At 42.6% G+C, this 16,931-nt stretch overlaps 1 protein-coding gene across 3 annotated transcripts in view; it reads left to right on the top strand.

The window, feature by feature from the left end:
• The window catches only part of KCTD1 (potassium channel tetramerization domain containing 1), a 218,682-nt gene that overhangs the window by 145,779 nt on the left and 55,972 nt on the right, over nt 1–16,931 (top strand). For all 3 annotated transcript variants that reach the window (XM_077492602.1, XM_077492601.1, XM_077492603.1), the window contains exon 2: nt 1,534–1,712. In XM_077492602.1, coding sequence (XP_077348728.1) covers nt 1,534–1,712 — 179 coding nt within the window. The remainder of the gene's footprint in view (nt 1–1,533; nt 1,713–16,931) is intronic.

The following is a 16,931-nucleotide window of genomic DNA, read 5'->3' as shown; positions in this document are numbered from 1 at the left end:
CAACCTGCTAATGGGAAAATATATAAGCAGCAGCAGAGTCAAGAGCTGGTACCTTCTGTGTAACCTGTTTGGCACCTATATCTAGCCCTACTGCTCTCATTCTATGTGCTTCTGCTGTACAGGGATTTATTGAAGGCTGACAGCAACACAAATTCAAGTACTTCCACTAATTTCACCTAATGATTTTTCATACATATATAACATGTACTCTCTAGAGATATATAAACTACATTAATTTTGCATTTTTATACCTGTATGGTGTTTAACTTTAAATGAAAGTTGTACTGAGATTAAAGCCTAAAGGAGTTGTAAAATCAGAAGTTTTTTTATCCTGATGAATTAAGATAAAAAGCTTTCTGTGTGCATCAGCCCCCTAATACTTACCTGAGCTCCATCTCTGTCCAGCGATGTCCACGAGTGTCTCGGCTATCCGAGACTCTCCCTCCTGATTGGCTGAGACACAGCAGCGGCGCCATTTGCTCTCGGGAGAGAGAGGCGGGCCGGGTCGTAGCTCCATGTCTGAATGGACACAGAGAGCTGTGTCTCAGCTTGGGTGCCCCCATAGCAAGCTGCTTGCTGTGGGGGCACTCAACAGGAGGGAGGGACCAGGAACATAGAAGAGGGACCCGGGAAGAGGAGGATCTGGGCTGCTTTGGTTAAAACCAGTGCACAGGGCAGGTAAGTATAACATGCTAACAAAAAAAAACAAGACTGTACAATCACTTTATGTGCGCAGTCTCTTCTTTTAGTTGAAATTCTCCTGCCATCTATACCTCCCTGCTGTAATCTTCCAGTGCATCAGGGGTTTAAGTGGAACTAAAGGCAGGCATTTGCAATGTTTCTTCTGCAATAAAATGCCCCTACCTCCCTGCTCATGGTCTTCTTTGGTGTTGTAAACTGAGCTGTGCTGGAATGATTGACACCTGCGCATGTGCAAGAGTGACATCATCCCGTGCCAGCCAATGAAGAGGCCCGAAGACTAGCACTCAGAAGAAGATGCTAGCGAGGGCACGTTGGTCAGGTGAGTATTAATACCTTTTGTTTGGATTTAATACAGCTAAGGGGCTGTCACAGGCTCTCAACAAGAGAGTCCAACTATGCCTGTCTTTTCTGCCCAGATCTGCCATGCATGAACCCTTTGGCGCCAGCTGTACGCAAATATGCCGCCTCCTGATGCTTGGTCCTTAGGGGCCACATATTTGCGTTAATTGCCCCGAATACACAAGTGCTAAGAGCGTGGCTGCAGCTGCTCATCAGTGTATTCTGCAGGTTCCACTGTCAAAATACAATTTCCTATTCATCCAACCCCAGCTAGCTTTAAGTATCAAAGCCAGGGACAACCTGACCACTACCATTTTCAGCAGGCGGTCAGCAGTGGCTGACTATACATTTCTCTCAATGAAGATTTTCTCATTTTAGTCAGATTCTTGCAGGCGCACTTGGGACTGACTTTCTTTGTTTAAATTTGTAGGAGTGTTGACACTTCCTTGGATGTGATTATACATTAAATTTATTTAAAATTTCTTTTCCCAGGACACTCGACCCAACATGTCCAGACCTCTGATCACCAGATCACCTGCTTCTCCTCTGAACAATCAAGGCATTCCTACCCCAGCTCAGCTCACTAAATCCAATGCACCAGTTCACATTGATGTTGGTGGTCACATGTACACAAGCAGCTTGGCGACACTAACAAAATACCCAGATTCCAGGTAAGGATGCTGAACTTCTTGGGGAAGTATGGTAAATAAAAGAAGGGTTTCTGCTGGCAGTGGTAAAGTGTTTTTATTAAGGATCGAGAGCAGAATCTTTCCAGTCAGACATATGTGTCACAAAGTAAATCTGCAAAATAATTTTTTGAATTATACGTAACTAGGCATAGGGGTTCCCTATATGGGCTCCTCGCTCACCTGTTTTATTGCCTTGCTTAATTGTTTTCTATTGGTACCTTTCATGCTCCCTATGTAGCCCCTGCATGGGGCAACTCTTATGCTTATTTTATGTTCACTAAACCCAATAAAAATGATTGAACCAAAAGAGTCTAAAAAGTTTGAAAGAAATACAGGAGCTGCCATTGCGGACTCTCCTTAAAATGCTGTTTGTGTAGCTGTTGACAGTTAGGCTGCTTTCACACTGAGCCGCTTTACAGGCGCTATATCACTAAAAATAGCCCCTGTAAAGAGCCTCTCCTCTCACTCCAGTGTGAAAGCCCGAGTGCTTTCACACTGGAGCGGTGCGCTCGCAGGACGGTAAAAAAAGTCTTCCAAGCCGCATCTTTGCAGCGCTGTAGGAGTGGTGTATACAGTGCTCCTAAAGTGCCCCTGCCCATTGAAATCAATGGGACTGCACCTGCAAACTGCTGCAGCGGCACTTTGCCGGCGGTTTTAGCCTTTTTCAGCCACTGGTGGGGGGTTAAAAGCGGCCCGAATAGCGCCGCTAAAATGACGGTAAAGCACCACTAAAAATAGCAGTGCTTTACCGCCAACGCCCCAGTGTGAAAGCAGCCTTAGAACTGATCTCAGCACATCTAGACCTCTAGGCTTCCTGAGTTACTGATCCAGGTCTTCTTTAATTTGGGTCACTGTCCTTAAGGGTTTGGAGGTTAGGAAAATGAGCACCCTTAGTTGAACTCGCTAGCAATCCTGATGTTGGTGACAACTCTCCAGCAACAGGATTGCCTTAGAAGGCAACAAAAAAAACACTTTTCTTCCTTGATTTAGGATCCTTTCACACTAGCTGACTCAAAAGTTTTGTGATATTTTTTTTATTTTTTTTTTAATGCAAAGTTGAAATCTGACACAACTTTGATAACTTTTAGGCCGTGTACACACGCGGGGACTGTTCGCCCAACTTTGTCCGTCAAACAGTTTCAGCGAACAGTCCGCTCAAAATTAGCATGGACGGACATGGCCACACACGACGAACGAACAGTTTGCTGAAACCGTGCGCGATGACGTGAACGGCACGTACGACGGGACGAAAAATACGACGTCCTATACACTGCATTATAACTTTCGGCGTGTAAATCCTTTCTGAGCATGCGCGGAACTTAGTTTGACGAACAAGCCTACACACGAGGGGACTGTTCGCTGAAACAAAGTTTCAGCGGACAGTTTTTCGGAAATTCCGAAAAACCTTGTTCAGCGGACTGTTCGCTGAAACTGTCCGCTGAAAGCCCACACACGAGCGGACTGTCCGCCGAAACACTGTTCAGCGGACAAAGTTGGGCGAACAGTCCCCGCGTGTGTACGCGGCCTTACACTCTGGCATTGAAGTCGTGTCAGGCCGCGTACACACGCGGGGACTGTTCGCTCAACTTTGTCCACTGAACAGTGTTTTTCGGCGGACAGTCCGCTCGTGTGTGGGCTTTAGCGGACAGTCCGCTCGTGTGTGGGCTTCAGCGGACAGTTTCAGCGGACAGTCTGACGAACAAAGTTTTTCGGAAATTCCGTAAAACTGTCCGCTGAAACTTAGTTTGAGCGGACAGTCCGCCCGTGTGTAGGCTTGTTCGTCAAACTAAGTTCCGCGCATGCTCAGAAAGGATTTACACGGCGAAGGTTGCATTGCAGTGTATAGGACGTCGTATTTCTAGTCCCGTCGTACGTGCCGTTCACGTCATCGCGCAAGTTTCAGCGGACTGTTCGTTCGTCGTGTGTGGCCAAGTCCGTCCATGCTAATTTTGAGCGGACTGTCCGCTCAAACTGTTTGACGAACAAAGTTGGGCGAACAGTCCCCGCGTGTGTACGCGGCCTCAGAGTCGGATCAAAGTAGTGCAGGAACCTTTTCTGAAGTTACAGCAACTTCAGTAGTGTCAATTGGAACGGCTCTGAGATGCATGGCATTTTACATGTCCTGCGACTTTGGGTCTCACAAGTCAGATCCTGTCACACTGGTGTGACAGGAGCCTTACTGTTTTGTGTCTGCACTAGCAAGGCTGCTGATGACAATTAAGTCATTTACATGCACACAACAATCTTGCTGCCAGAGAAAATTACAGGTGCCTCCCAACTGATAAAGATTGCTCAGCATTATATTCAGTTACATACATAGTTACATAGTTACATAGTTACATAGTTACATAGTTAGCCAGGTTGAAAAAAGACACAAGTCCATCCAGTTCAACCTTAAAAACAAATAAATAAAATAAAAAATAATCGTACAATCCAGATACCCAATTTTATGCCCACAATTGATCCAGAGGAAGGCGAAAAAAAACCCCAGCAGAGCATGCTCCAATTTACTACAGCAGGGGAAAAAAATTCCTTCCTGATCCCCCAATAGGCGATCGGATTTTCCCTGGATCAACTTTACCTATGTTAGTACCTAGTTATATTATGTACCATCAGGAAAGTATCCAAGCCTTTCTTAAAGCAATCTACTGAACTGGCCAGAACCACCTCTGGTGGGAGTCTATTCCACATTTTCACTGCTCTAACTGTGAAGAAACCTTTCCGTACTTGAAGCTGAAATCTCTTTTCCTCTAGACGTAAAGAGTGCCCCCGTGTCCTCTGGGTTGACCGTACAGAGAACAACTCAACACCAAGTTCACTATATGGACCCCTAATATATTTGAACATGTTAATCATATCCCCCCTTAATCTCCTCTTCTCAAGAGTGAATAAATTTAGTTCCTCTAATCTCTCCTCATAGCTGAGTTCCTCCATGCCTCTTATCAGTTTGGTTGCCCTTCTCTGCACTTTCTCCAGTTCCCCGATATCCTTTTTGAGAACTGGTGCCCAAAACTGAACGGCATATTCCAGGTGAGGTCTTACTAATGATTTGAACAGGGGCAAAATTATATCTCTTTCTCTGGAGTCCATACCTCTCTTAATACAAGAAAGGACTTTGCTCGCTTTGCAAACAGCAGCTTGGCATTGCATGTTGTTATTGAGCTTATGGTCTACCAAAACCCCCAGATCCTTCTCCACTATGGATTCCCCCAGTTGTACTCCCCCTAGCATGTATGATGCATGCATATTCTTAGGCCCCAAGTGCATAACTTTACATTTATCAACATTAAACCTCATCTGCCACATAGTCGCCCAATTAGACAGTGTATTGAGGTCGGCTTGTAAATTGGAGACATCCTGTAAAGACGTTATTCCACTGCATATCTTGGTGTCATCTGCAAAGACAGAAATATTACTTTTGATGCCAGACCCAATATCATTTATAAAGATGTTAAAAAGTAAGGGTCCCAACACTGAACCTTGGGGTACACCACTGATAACCTTAGACCATTCAGAGTAAGAGTCATTAACCACGACTCTTTGAATTCTGTCTTCTAGCCAATTTTCTATCCATTTACAAACTGATATTTCCAAACCTGTAGACTTTACCTTACACATGAGCCGTGTGTGCGGAACTGTATCGAATGCTTTTGCAAAATCCAAGTATACCACGTCCACCGCCACCCCTCTGTCCAAGGTTTTACTTACCTCCTCATAAAAAAAAATCAGATTTGTCTGACAACTTCTGTCTTTCATGAATCCATGCTGTCTGTTGCTTAAAGAGTTATTGTTCAGCAAGAACTCGTCGATGTGGTCTTTTATTAAACGCTCCAGTATCTTCCCAGCTATAGAAGTTAAGCTAACAGGTCTATAGTTACTTGGTAAAGACTTTGATCCCTTTTTAAATATAGGCACCACGTTCGCCCTGCGCCAATCCAGTGGGACTATTCCCGTCATTAATGAGTCCCTAAAAATTAGATACAATGGCTCTGAAATTACAGAGCTCAATTCTTTTAGGATCCGTGGGTGGATGCCATCAGGTCCAGGTGCTTTATCCACCTTTATTCTGTCTAAGTATTTCTGGACCATATCCCTTTTGAGCCATTGTGGATCATTTGGGGCTGTGTCACTACCACCCCCATTATGGACATGAGCTCCCCCATGCTCTTTTGTGTACACAGAGCTGAAGAAAGTGTTTAATAAATTAGCCTTCTCTTTGTCCCCAGTCACCAACTCTAGATTGTTTTGTAAAGGGCCTACATGCTCAGACTTGACCTTTTTACTATTAATATATTTGAAGAATTTTTTGGGGTTTGTCCTACTATCTTTTGCAATCTGTCGTTCGTTTTGAATTTTTGCATCCTTGATTTCCTTTTTACATATACTGTTAATTTCTTTGTAACATTTAAATGACACTAGTGATCCTTCATTTTTATATTTTTTAAAAGCTCTTCTCTTACAGTTTATAGCTTTTTTAACTTTGGCCGTGAGCCACATAGGTTTTGTTTTTAGCCTTTTAAACTTATTGCCCATGGGAATATACTTTGCAGTGAGGTCCCCAACAGTCTTTTTGAAGAATTCCCATTTCTGTTCTGTGCCCATTAAAGCGAATATTCTCTCCCAGTCTAAGTCCTGGAGAGTAGCCCTCATCCTTGGAAAATTAGCTCTCTTGAAGTTAAGTGTTTTTATCTTACCCGTATGTATTTCTTGTTTAGCGCTAACATCAAAGGAAATCATGTTATGATCACTGCTACCCAGGTGTTCCTTTATCTGGACATTAGTAATAAGCTCTGCATGGTTTGAGATTACCAGGTCCAACAGAGCTTCATTCCTAGTTGGGGCCTCAATAAACTGGACCATAAAATTGTCCTGTAATAGGTTTATCATTTTTTGCCCTTTAACTGTCCCAGCAGTGCCATTACTCCAGTCAATTTCTGGGTAGTTAAAATCCCCCATTATTATCACTGTCCCAGCCCTTGCAGCCCTTTCCATCTGTGCAAGGAGCTGAGTCTCCACCTCCTCATTCACATTGGGTGGTCTATAACAAACTCCAACGATTAACTTTGAACTACCCCCATCTAAATGCAGTTCCACCCATAATGCTTCGGACTCATCACACTCTCCATCCACCAGGTCCTCTTTCACACTTGCTTTGAGATCACTTCTCACATAGAGACAGACCCCGCCACCTTTCCTTTTTACCCTGTCTCTCCGAAAGAGTGCATAGCCAGGAATATTAATAGCCCAGTCATGTGAGGATTGAAGCCAAGTTTCAGCAATACCGATTACATCATAGCTCTCCTGATGCACCACAGCTTCCAACTCACCTATTTTGCTTGGCAGACTTCTGGCATTGGTGAATAAACACTTTAATGCATTATTACATTTTGCTCTGGTGTTTTTCATATTATTTTTAGTAGTACAAATTGCACTATAGTTTTCAATGGCTGTTTGCAACATGGGAAATTTCTTGACACCTGCCATATCCCACCCCCCATCTATCCCCATTCCACCCTCCATTAATGTCTGACCCCTAACTGACCTGTCTGCCCAATGTACTTCTGGTTCACCCTCCCCCCTCAAACCCAGTTTAAATACTCCTCCAGCCTTCCCATAAACCTCTTCCCCAGCACAGCAGACCCCCTTCCATTCAAGTGCAAACCATCATTAGCATATAGGTTGCACCCCAATGAAAAGTCAGCCCAGTGCTCTAGAAACCCAAATCCCTCCTCCCTACACCAGGTCTTTAGCCATGCATTCAGCTCTCTAATCACCCCCTGCCTTTCCTGTGTTGCGCATGGCACAGGCAATATTTCAGAGAATATCACCTTGGAGGTCCTTCCCTTCAACTTGCAGCCTAGTTCTCTAAATTGATTCTTGAGGAGCCTCCACCTTCCATGTATACGGTCATTGGTTCCAACGTGGACCAAGACTGCTGGGTCATACCCAGCCCCTCCCAGTAATTTATCCACCCGGTCCACCACATGCCGAACCCTAGCACCAGGGAGACAGCAAACTATTCGGTTGAGGCGATCCTGGCGACAAATTATTCTATCAGTCCTTCTGATTATAGAATCCCCTATAACCACCAACTGTCTAGGCCTTTCTGCACTCCCCTCACCTCCTCTACTAGATGGGCTGCTCTCCCGGCTGTTAGGGGGAGCAGTGACATCTAGGGCTGCCACCTCTGTGTTTGTCACCTCCACATTTTCACCCAACTCGGCAAATTTGTTTTGATGCACAAACACAGGACTGGCCTTCCTTTTCTGCGAGCCCCTTCCACTCCCTCTAACTACATTAACCCATCTTCCTACGTGATAATCCTGACTTGCCCCTCCACCCTCCACATCAACCCTACTGACCACCTGCTCAGCGAGCAGAGGACCCCTTTCAAGGTTGTCCTTTCCACCCAGTGTTGCAACTTGCTCCTCCAGATCTCTAATGCGAGCTTCTAGAAGGGCAACCTGCTCACATCTGTCACAGCGGTATGCATCCTGGAGCTCTTGCACCAGTTTTGCATACATGTGGCACACTGTGCACTGAGCAAAACCTTCAACCCTGCTATCACTCATTTCCCAGTTACAATACAATTACTTAAATGAAGTTTAAGATGTTACTTACAGGTTAGAGACTCCTGTCTTAACTCCTGTTTCCAACTCCTGGTTATTAACTCCCCACTTTAGTTCAAAATTCCACTTGAGATCACAAAATCCACATGCAAACCACCAACAGGGAGCAAGCTCTTTGGGGAGTTTGTATACCTACCTTTATACACCTGTGAACAATTAACCCCTCCCCTCAATTAGCAGGAAGAAAGAGAGAAAAAAAAAAATGCTGTTTAAAAAGTGACAGAAAAAAGGTTTTTTAAAAACTGCTAGCAAATAAAGGAGGGGAAAAATAGATAAAAACACCCCTAAAAACAACACTTGCAAGCAGAAGCAGTCAAAAGCACAACTCCTGGTTATTAACTCCCCACTTTAGTTCAAAATTCCACTTGAGATCACAAAATCCACATGCAAACCACCAACAGGGAGCAAGCTCTTTGGGGAGTTTGTATACCTACCTTTATACACCTGTGAACAATTAACCCCTCCCCTCAATTAGCAGGAAGAAAGAGAGAAAAAAAAAAATGCTGTTTAAAAAGTGACAGAAAAAAGGTTTTTTAAAAACTGCTAGCAAATAAAGGAGGGGAAAAATAGATAAAAACACCCCTAAAAACAACACTTGCAAGCAGAAGCAGTCAAAAGCACAACTCCTGGTTATTAACTCCCCACTTTAGTTCAAAATTCCACTTGAGATCACAAAATCCACATGCAAACCACCAACAGGGAGCAAGCTCCCAGTTCATCAAAACACAATTTTTAAAGTGGGAGTCCGCCGGGACTCCGCGTTTTTTTTTTTTTTTAAAAGCCAGCAGCTACAAATACTGCAGCTGCTGACTTTTAAAATAGTGACACTTACCTGTCCAGCGCGCCCGCGATGTCGGCACCCGAAGCCGATCTCTAGATCATCTCTTGGGTGCTGCCGCCGCCATCTTAGGTATGGGAATCAGGAAATGGAGCCTTTCGGCTTCATTTCCCGGTTCCCTACTGCGCATGCGCGAGTCGCGCTGCGCAATAAGGACGGTCCCCGCTGCCTCTGGGATCTGTGTGTTTCCCAGCAGGCAGCGGGGCACTTGCGGAAAGGGGCGGGCACTTGCGGAAAGGGGCGTAATCTACGCCCCTTTCCGCAGAGAGCTATCCCGGAAGTGGGTGCAGATACCTGTACTGTACAGGTATCTGCACCCCCCTCCCCCCTGAAAGGTGCCAATTGTGGCGCCGGAGGGGGGAGGGTTCCGATGAGCGGAAGGTCCACTTTAAGGTGGACCTCCGCTTTAAGCAAACTTGGAAAAATGGTCAGGATTGAAATGTTTTAGCTATAGCTATCACAATTTGATGGTCACCAATAACATAAAATGGCAGAGAAAGCCAACTGATAGAAAAAAAGCTTTGGCTGCCCTTTAGAGCCAAAACAACTAATCGATTAATCGACAACTAATTGATTGTGAAAATAGATGACAACAATTTTCATAGTCGAGTAATTGGCCAGCCGATTAGTTGGCCTGCATACAGAATGCATTATTTGTTTACATATGCAGCACACATACAGCTCAGTATACCGTCCATACATGTCACAAAGTGCCTGAGAACTTGTAAATGGGAATGTGTGAGGAGCAATGCCTTATGGGACATGTAGTCCTGGGCAGGAAGTGAGTGGTTCTAAAGGTAGAAGGTTTTTTTTTCCTTGCTATAGGGGCACTGTATTCTATAATTTGCAGCTTGCTATTGGAGCACTCTGAAGGCAGGAGAAGCCAGATGCATCGGTGAGGGACCCCAGAAGAGGACAATCGGAGCTGCTCTGTGCAAACCATTGCACGGAGCAGGTTAGAACAACATGTTTGTTGTTTGAAAAAAAAAAAATCACTTTAAAGACTGTGCATGGAAGATCAGCATCTGAAACCAGAGAAGGTAGATGCTGATAGACTGGGGTTAATAGAAGGCATTACAATTACATTTAAAGATATATATATCTCATTTTTTTTTATTATTTTTTGTTTCACAGTATAAATTATCCCAATATAGTAGCAATCATCTGCTTTTTGTGTGCTATAAAGGGCTAATTTTAGTTTTTTTAGCCCAGGTGATACAAAAAAAAGCATGCTGCTACTAAGCATCTTAGGCCTGATTCACACCTATGCGTTTTTTGGTGCTTTTTGCAGAAAGGCACTACAGTTCATTCACCATTGTTTTCTATGGGACACGTTCCCATATTATCCGGTTTAATTGATTAATCAAAACAATAATCAGCCAACTAATCGATTTATAAATATAGTTGCAGCCCTACTGCCCTTACTTTATTAGACTGGCACCTATTATACAATTAAATGTACTTGGGTATTTTCAGTTGCTTTGCGCCTTGGGCAACTTTCAGGGTGTGTGTATACTGCTCAGACATAAATATGCCAGTTTCTCAGATTCCTTCCCAGAACTTACAGCAACACGTTTTTCCTGGAACTTTTGTAATCTTTGTATGCCATTAACACTGGCCCCGCATCTTATTGTTCAACAACTAAACATTGGCGTGGATCTCATTTCTTTTCAGCTGTGTTTTTGTCTTTAAGCTATTTTCATAGATCTTATGAAGATTTGTAAAGCACTGTATGCAAATATATTCTGCTTATGGGAAAATATTCTATTCCTGCAGAAAGCTTATCCATATTACTTTTTGCGGGGGCCTTTTCTTGGGGATTGGCCATACATAAATTGACAATTTAAAGGGGTATTCTGGGAACAAACCCTGTTAAACCTACACAGGACATAGTAAACAAAAAAGAGTTTACAGTAAAGAAAGGAAAGATGCATTGCCCTACTATGGAAATATATGATGGATTGACAGAATACACAAATACTCAACATGCATTTAGGCATAATTGTTTTTAGGGCTTATATGTATGGTCATGTTGTACTGCTTAACCACTTGTCTACTAGGGTGTTTTTTCTGTTAATGTGCACTTTCAAATTCACATTTTAGGCCTGAAGGTTGGTTAAAACCTCAAAAACCCTGGAGAATAAAATGGTGGCTGTGCAATTTTTTTTTTTTTTTTATGTTGCATGATATTAGCACACGTGATATGATTTTAGTGAAGAATACAGTAAAGTTAACACAATGTATCACTCCATTTTTTTTTCTTTATTTTAATATAAAACGAGATGTCATGAGTAAATGGATACTCAACATGTGAAGCCTTAAAACATGCCCATAATACAGTGACAAATTTTGGCACCAAATTTGTCCATGGGCATCATTTTAAAAGCCCTTACATGTTATAATTTTAGAGTTAAAGTGTTTGTTACCCCAAAAAAAAAGCAAATCCTGTTCCCTTAAAGCATGATTACCAGCATGGTGCTTGTGCTGTATAATTTGGCCACTTCTATCACCTAAAATACATGGTCCTTGCCTGGTTCTGCCATCCCCCTGTAAACTGACCATGGTTTATCATGGCTGCTGAGCCCCGATACCGTGGTCAGTTTACGTGCTTCCATCACCCGCAGCTCTCCTTTCTGCTCTCGCCCTCCCCTCCCTGCCTATCAACTCCATCCACTCCCCAGCCCTCCCCTACTGCTGCTATCATAACTACACTATAAACATACAATCTCCTCTGTAAAATAACATTGTGTCCCTGTGTCTGAAAAAGATGCCGATCTGTACCTCCTTATATCAAAGCGTCTCCCAGCGCTCACTTAACTCCTCTGCTCTCTCTCCTCCATCCTCCCCGGCTGATGTCAGTGGGAGTTCTTGGCCCCACCCACTATAGCTGTCAGCTGGGGAGTCACGTGAGCGCTGGGAGACGCTCTGATATAAGGTAAAGGTCGGCATCTTTTTTTATATAACACAGACACAAGGATACATAATGTTTTTTTAGAGAGGGAAATGTATGTTTATAGTGTAGTGGCTTAACAATAACTTTAACTGTGAGTGCTTGGCCTACAATTATTGCTCTCAATCCGACTATCATGTCAGTATGTAACATGTTTAGTGCAGTTGTTGTTTTCACACATAAACCCACCAAAAGCATGCATTTTTTTGTTCTCTTGTGCATGTACGTGGAAGTTTACATTTCTTCTTTTATTAACATATTTATTTTTTTACAATTCATTTTAATGCTATCACATAAGTGCCAGCAGTCCCCTATGTGATAGTATTTTTCTGTGACAGACTCTTTACTGGGACTCCAGGGGTTTATTGGACCCATATGTCTCCCTCGCATGCTGCTGAAGTAAATCTATTACCTTTGGTGGGCTATGGGAGTAAATCATTTCCACGTTAAAGCCCATTGCCTGCTTCATACATTTTAAACACACTTCCATGTACTATAGCAGAGTGCGTTTAAAACCTCTGTCTACCAGCCTCCATTTGTAAATGGCGCTGGTAGAAAAGTGGTTGCAGTGCATATAAATGAAAATGTAAATCAAAAATGAAAATGTAATATTGCAGCAGACCAGTCCTTTTAGATGTAATGATTGCATTGGTTTTCTTTTCTTTATTTTCACATAACACACTTTCTGTCTATTAGTGGCTACACTTTTTTTCTCCACTGTATCTATGGAAGGAGCCATGCTGGACTTCAAATATGTCTGCATTTGTCCATCTCTTTAACCACTTGTCGACTGCTGCACGGCGATATACGTCGGCACAATGGCAGCGGTGGGCAACTGGGTGTACCTGTACGTCCCCTTTAAGAGCCAGGGATAGCAGGCGCGCGACCGCCGCATACAGCATGACCGTGCCCGTGGGACTAGTGGACTCGATGTCTGTTGGTCTCCCAGCGATCGTGTCACGGAACCTCAGAACGGGAAAAGTAAACAAGGTATTTCCCCATTCTGGCTTGTGTCATGACAGATTACCGCTCCCTGTCATCAGGAGTGGTGATCGCTGTCTTGTGACTTGAAGCCCATCCCCCCACAGTTAGAATCACTGCCTAGGACACACTTAACCCCCTTCATCGCCCCCTAGTGGTTAACCCCTTCACTGCCAGTGTAATTTACACAGTAATCGGTGCATTTTTATAGCACTGATCACTATATAAATGACAATGGTCCCAAAATAGTATCAAAAGTGTCCGATGTGTCCACCATAATGTCACAGTCCCGATAAAAAACACAGATCGCCGCCATTACTACTAAAAAATGTAATAAATTAAAAATGCCATAAAACTATCCCCTATTTTGTAGGCGCTATAACTTTATACATATCGGCCTAAACTGAGGGAAAACAAAAATGTTTTTATATATTTTTGGGGGATATTTATTATAGCAAAAAAGTAAAGAATAATGCTGCTTTTTTTTTTTTTTTTTAAATTGTCGCTCTTTTATTGTTTATGGCGCAAAAATAAAACCGAAGAGGTGATGAAATACCACCGAAAAAAAGCTCTATTTGTGGGGAAAAAAGGACATCAATTATGTTTGGGTACAACGTTGCATGACACGACACGCAATTGTCAGTTAAAGCGACGCAGTGCCGAATTGCAAAAGTGCTCTGGTAAAACGTAAAACGGATGCGTTTTGAACTTCATCTAATTCACATAACGTAAACCAGACTGGCTTTCACTGAAGCTAGTACACATACATGTGGGCCAGTTGTGGTACGAATTAAAAAAATAATTCTGTGTGTTTTTCAGTCCGGTTCGGGTGCGATTTCAGTGTCAAATTCACAACTGAATCACACCTGAACAGCTGAATGGAAACCGCACCGAACTCTGCACCAAAAACTGGACCCACATATGTAAACCCAGCCTTGCATGGTGAAGTGATGGGACTACTGGTTTATACAATAAAGATAAGGTTCTTTGTGCATTGTGTTCAGTTCACAGGAATTGACAAGGACATTGCCCTTCTGTCAGGATCAAACAGTCATTTCTGTGCTTGCTAAAAATGTTTTTAGCCTGAAAAGTAAAAACAAATGCAGCTGCCACATCCGTGGACTGCTGAGCTCCAATATATTAAATGATTGGATTTGGGTTTATATACTCTTCACTGACGTTTTAATAAAAGTACAGACGTGATGTGTATATGAATATAAAAGATTCATATAATCCCTTTAAAGGTTCAGTTTCTAAACTAAAATTTTAGTTGGTAAATCTTATGCCGCATACACACGATCAGACTTTCTGGCAGACTTGGTCTGGCGGACCAGAATCCGTCGGACAAGTCGATCGTGTGTGGACTCCAGCGGACGTTTTTTCCCCAAAAAGTCCGATGGACCTAGAAATAAAACGTGTTTCAAATCTATCCGACGGACTCAAGTCCGAGGGGCTAAAAATCGGGAAAACCGTTCGTCTGTGTGCTAGTCCGATGGACCAAATACCATGCAAGGGCGGCTATTGGCTACTGGGTTGCCAGCCTCAGTAAAACCAGGGACAGTATGCAAAAATTTGTGTTTTTTTTTTTTTTTTTTACATCTGTCTCTGAAATGTCCCTTACCGACATCCTGTTGGTCTAAAAATCCTGAGATTATAGCTGCCCCACCTCTCCAGTACCTTCTCAGCCAATAGAAACATGTCTGTGTATACTGTGTGATTGTATACTGCGTGTGTGTTTGTGTCTACTGTGTGGCCCCATAATCTCTGATTGCCTGGGGGCCCCATAATCTCCTATTGCCCGGGGGCCCCATGAGTTGTCAGTCCGGCCCTTGCGGCATTAGACTGGTCACCCAAAGTTTTTTTTTATATACCTCTTGGGGCCTTTGCAGCTGTTGTCACCCTTAAAAAGGGGTTCCAAACTCCCAAACTCTTTCCCATTAGATTTCATGTATTTATTTTTATTCTGTAAATAACACAACAGGATGTGTGTGAAATCAACTAAATCTCCCAGGTGGGGAATTGTGGAAGGGAAATATCCCAGATAAATTATGGCCTACCCAAGGTTAAACTATATTTACTGTGCAGATGGACCCTTTTATTAACCCCTTACTTTTGGTAGACAGTATAAAGTGAACGTTGCATGCTGTGTCTAACCAGTAATCACATTGAACAGCATGTGTGTGGTTGACACATTTTTCATTACCTGCTAGTTATTCTAATTCATCAAATAATCCAAGTAGTTATGCACATATCCTTTATGTTAAACCGTTATTCATCTTTTTCATGTTGCACAGAATTGATATGTTGCCATGAAAAGCAGTTTTGATGTCTGTATAATGCTCTTTCAACCACCAAACCTGACCATCAGCAAAGCCATTAAATAAAAGGGTTTTCATTTGAATTGGTAGTTTACGTTCTTGTAGAATACAGAAGATTTTTAGAATGTTTGTGTTTTTATATACAGGTCCACCGTATCTTTAATGTCCTACTTAATGTGCCGGCTGTGGAAAACTTTTACAACTTAAATTTTCAGGCCAAGTCCTCACAGTTACTACATCATTGATTTTATTCCTCTTTCCTCCCTAAACGTCAACAGTAGACATGGAAGCCCTACAGCTTAGATAACAAATGAAAACCCTTCCTGTCTTAGAGCAACAGAAACAGTCAATGCAATTATAAAAAATGATGCTTAAAAATGTGTTTCTGCCCCACAGAGGTGTACGTCTCCATCGTGAAAAGTGATGGTCAATTAAGACCCCTCAGAGTTGACATGGATGAGGTATACTGTTAGAAGAAGCACTTTTATTGTAACAAAAGCCGATATTGGAAATTTGTATCTAGACTCCGCTTCTGTTAATTCTTGTTTATCTATAGATTAGTTTTTAAGATATATTTGGGTTTTGGTGTGTATATATATATATAATTCTGTGTGAGGGGGATAACAGCTGTCAGCCTCCTAAATGACATATAACCTTTGATAAAATGTTAGGACTAAGGTACAGAGCATGATGTTACAAGATGCATAGAACTCTGTGGAGTGTAATTTATATTTCATAGGCCGTTTTTAACCACCTCTGGTTTTGGATGGGCACCAGTGGGTTAACACACAACACCAGTCAGCTTCTTATTAGTATTTCATGCCTCCCCCCTCCTTGTAGTAAGCCATATTGTTTTCTCTCACGTTGACTACCTCGTGTTTTCTTTGTGGTGCATCATGGGAACTCAAGTATTTTGAAGAAAACAACATTGTTTAGCTTTTAAACAACGTTAGAAGTTTGACATAATTAAGAATTCTGTCAGGGATTTCTCACCACTAGAATCCCTGACAGGTGTAAGGGAGCTTGTGATTATGCTAGGCAGTAACTGTGTAAAAATGAAATATTCTTCTGGAGACTCGGATTTAAAGCATACCTCAAGCCAAGAAATAAAATTGAATGTATTGCAACCTACTAATCTTAGGATATGGTGGCTGCATTATTCTTCTTCTTTTTATCAGCTCATATAGTTACTGATCCTGTTAGAACTCCTTTTCCCTTTTAAGTTCCTGTATATTGAACTGAATTTTACACATTAGCTGAATTCCAAGCTATCATCTGTAAACTACAAAACACCTCACCCTTATGAGAGGGAGATGGAAACTGCTGTGCCTTAGGCTAAGTTTGGAAAAGTGGTGACCCTTGCCACCCCTCTGGAATGCGATCTAGGGTGCATTTGACAGGCGGTGGAGAGGAGATATGACTCCCTTTCGCTGCCTACTTTATCCCTGCAAATGGCACACCTAAACCACTGTACGCTTGATTGGG

This window comes from Lithobates pipiens, unplaced genomic scaffold (assembly GCF_037356315.1).
Source record: "Lithobates pipiens isolate NorthernLeopardFrog02 unplaced genomic scaffold, aLitPip1_a1.2 Scaffold_19, whole genome shotgun sequence".
NCBI lineage: Eukaryota > Metazoa > Chordata > Amphibia > Anura > Ranidae > Lithobates > Lithobates pipiens.
Note: the sequence above shows the minus strand (reverse complement) of the source record. Positions and strands in the feature narration are given on the sequence as shown.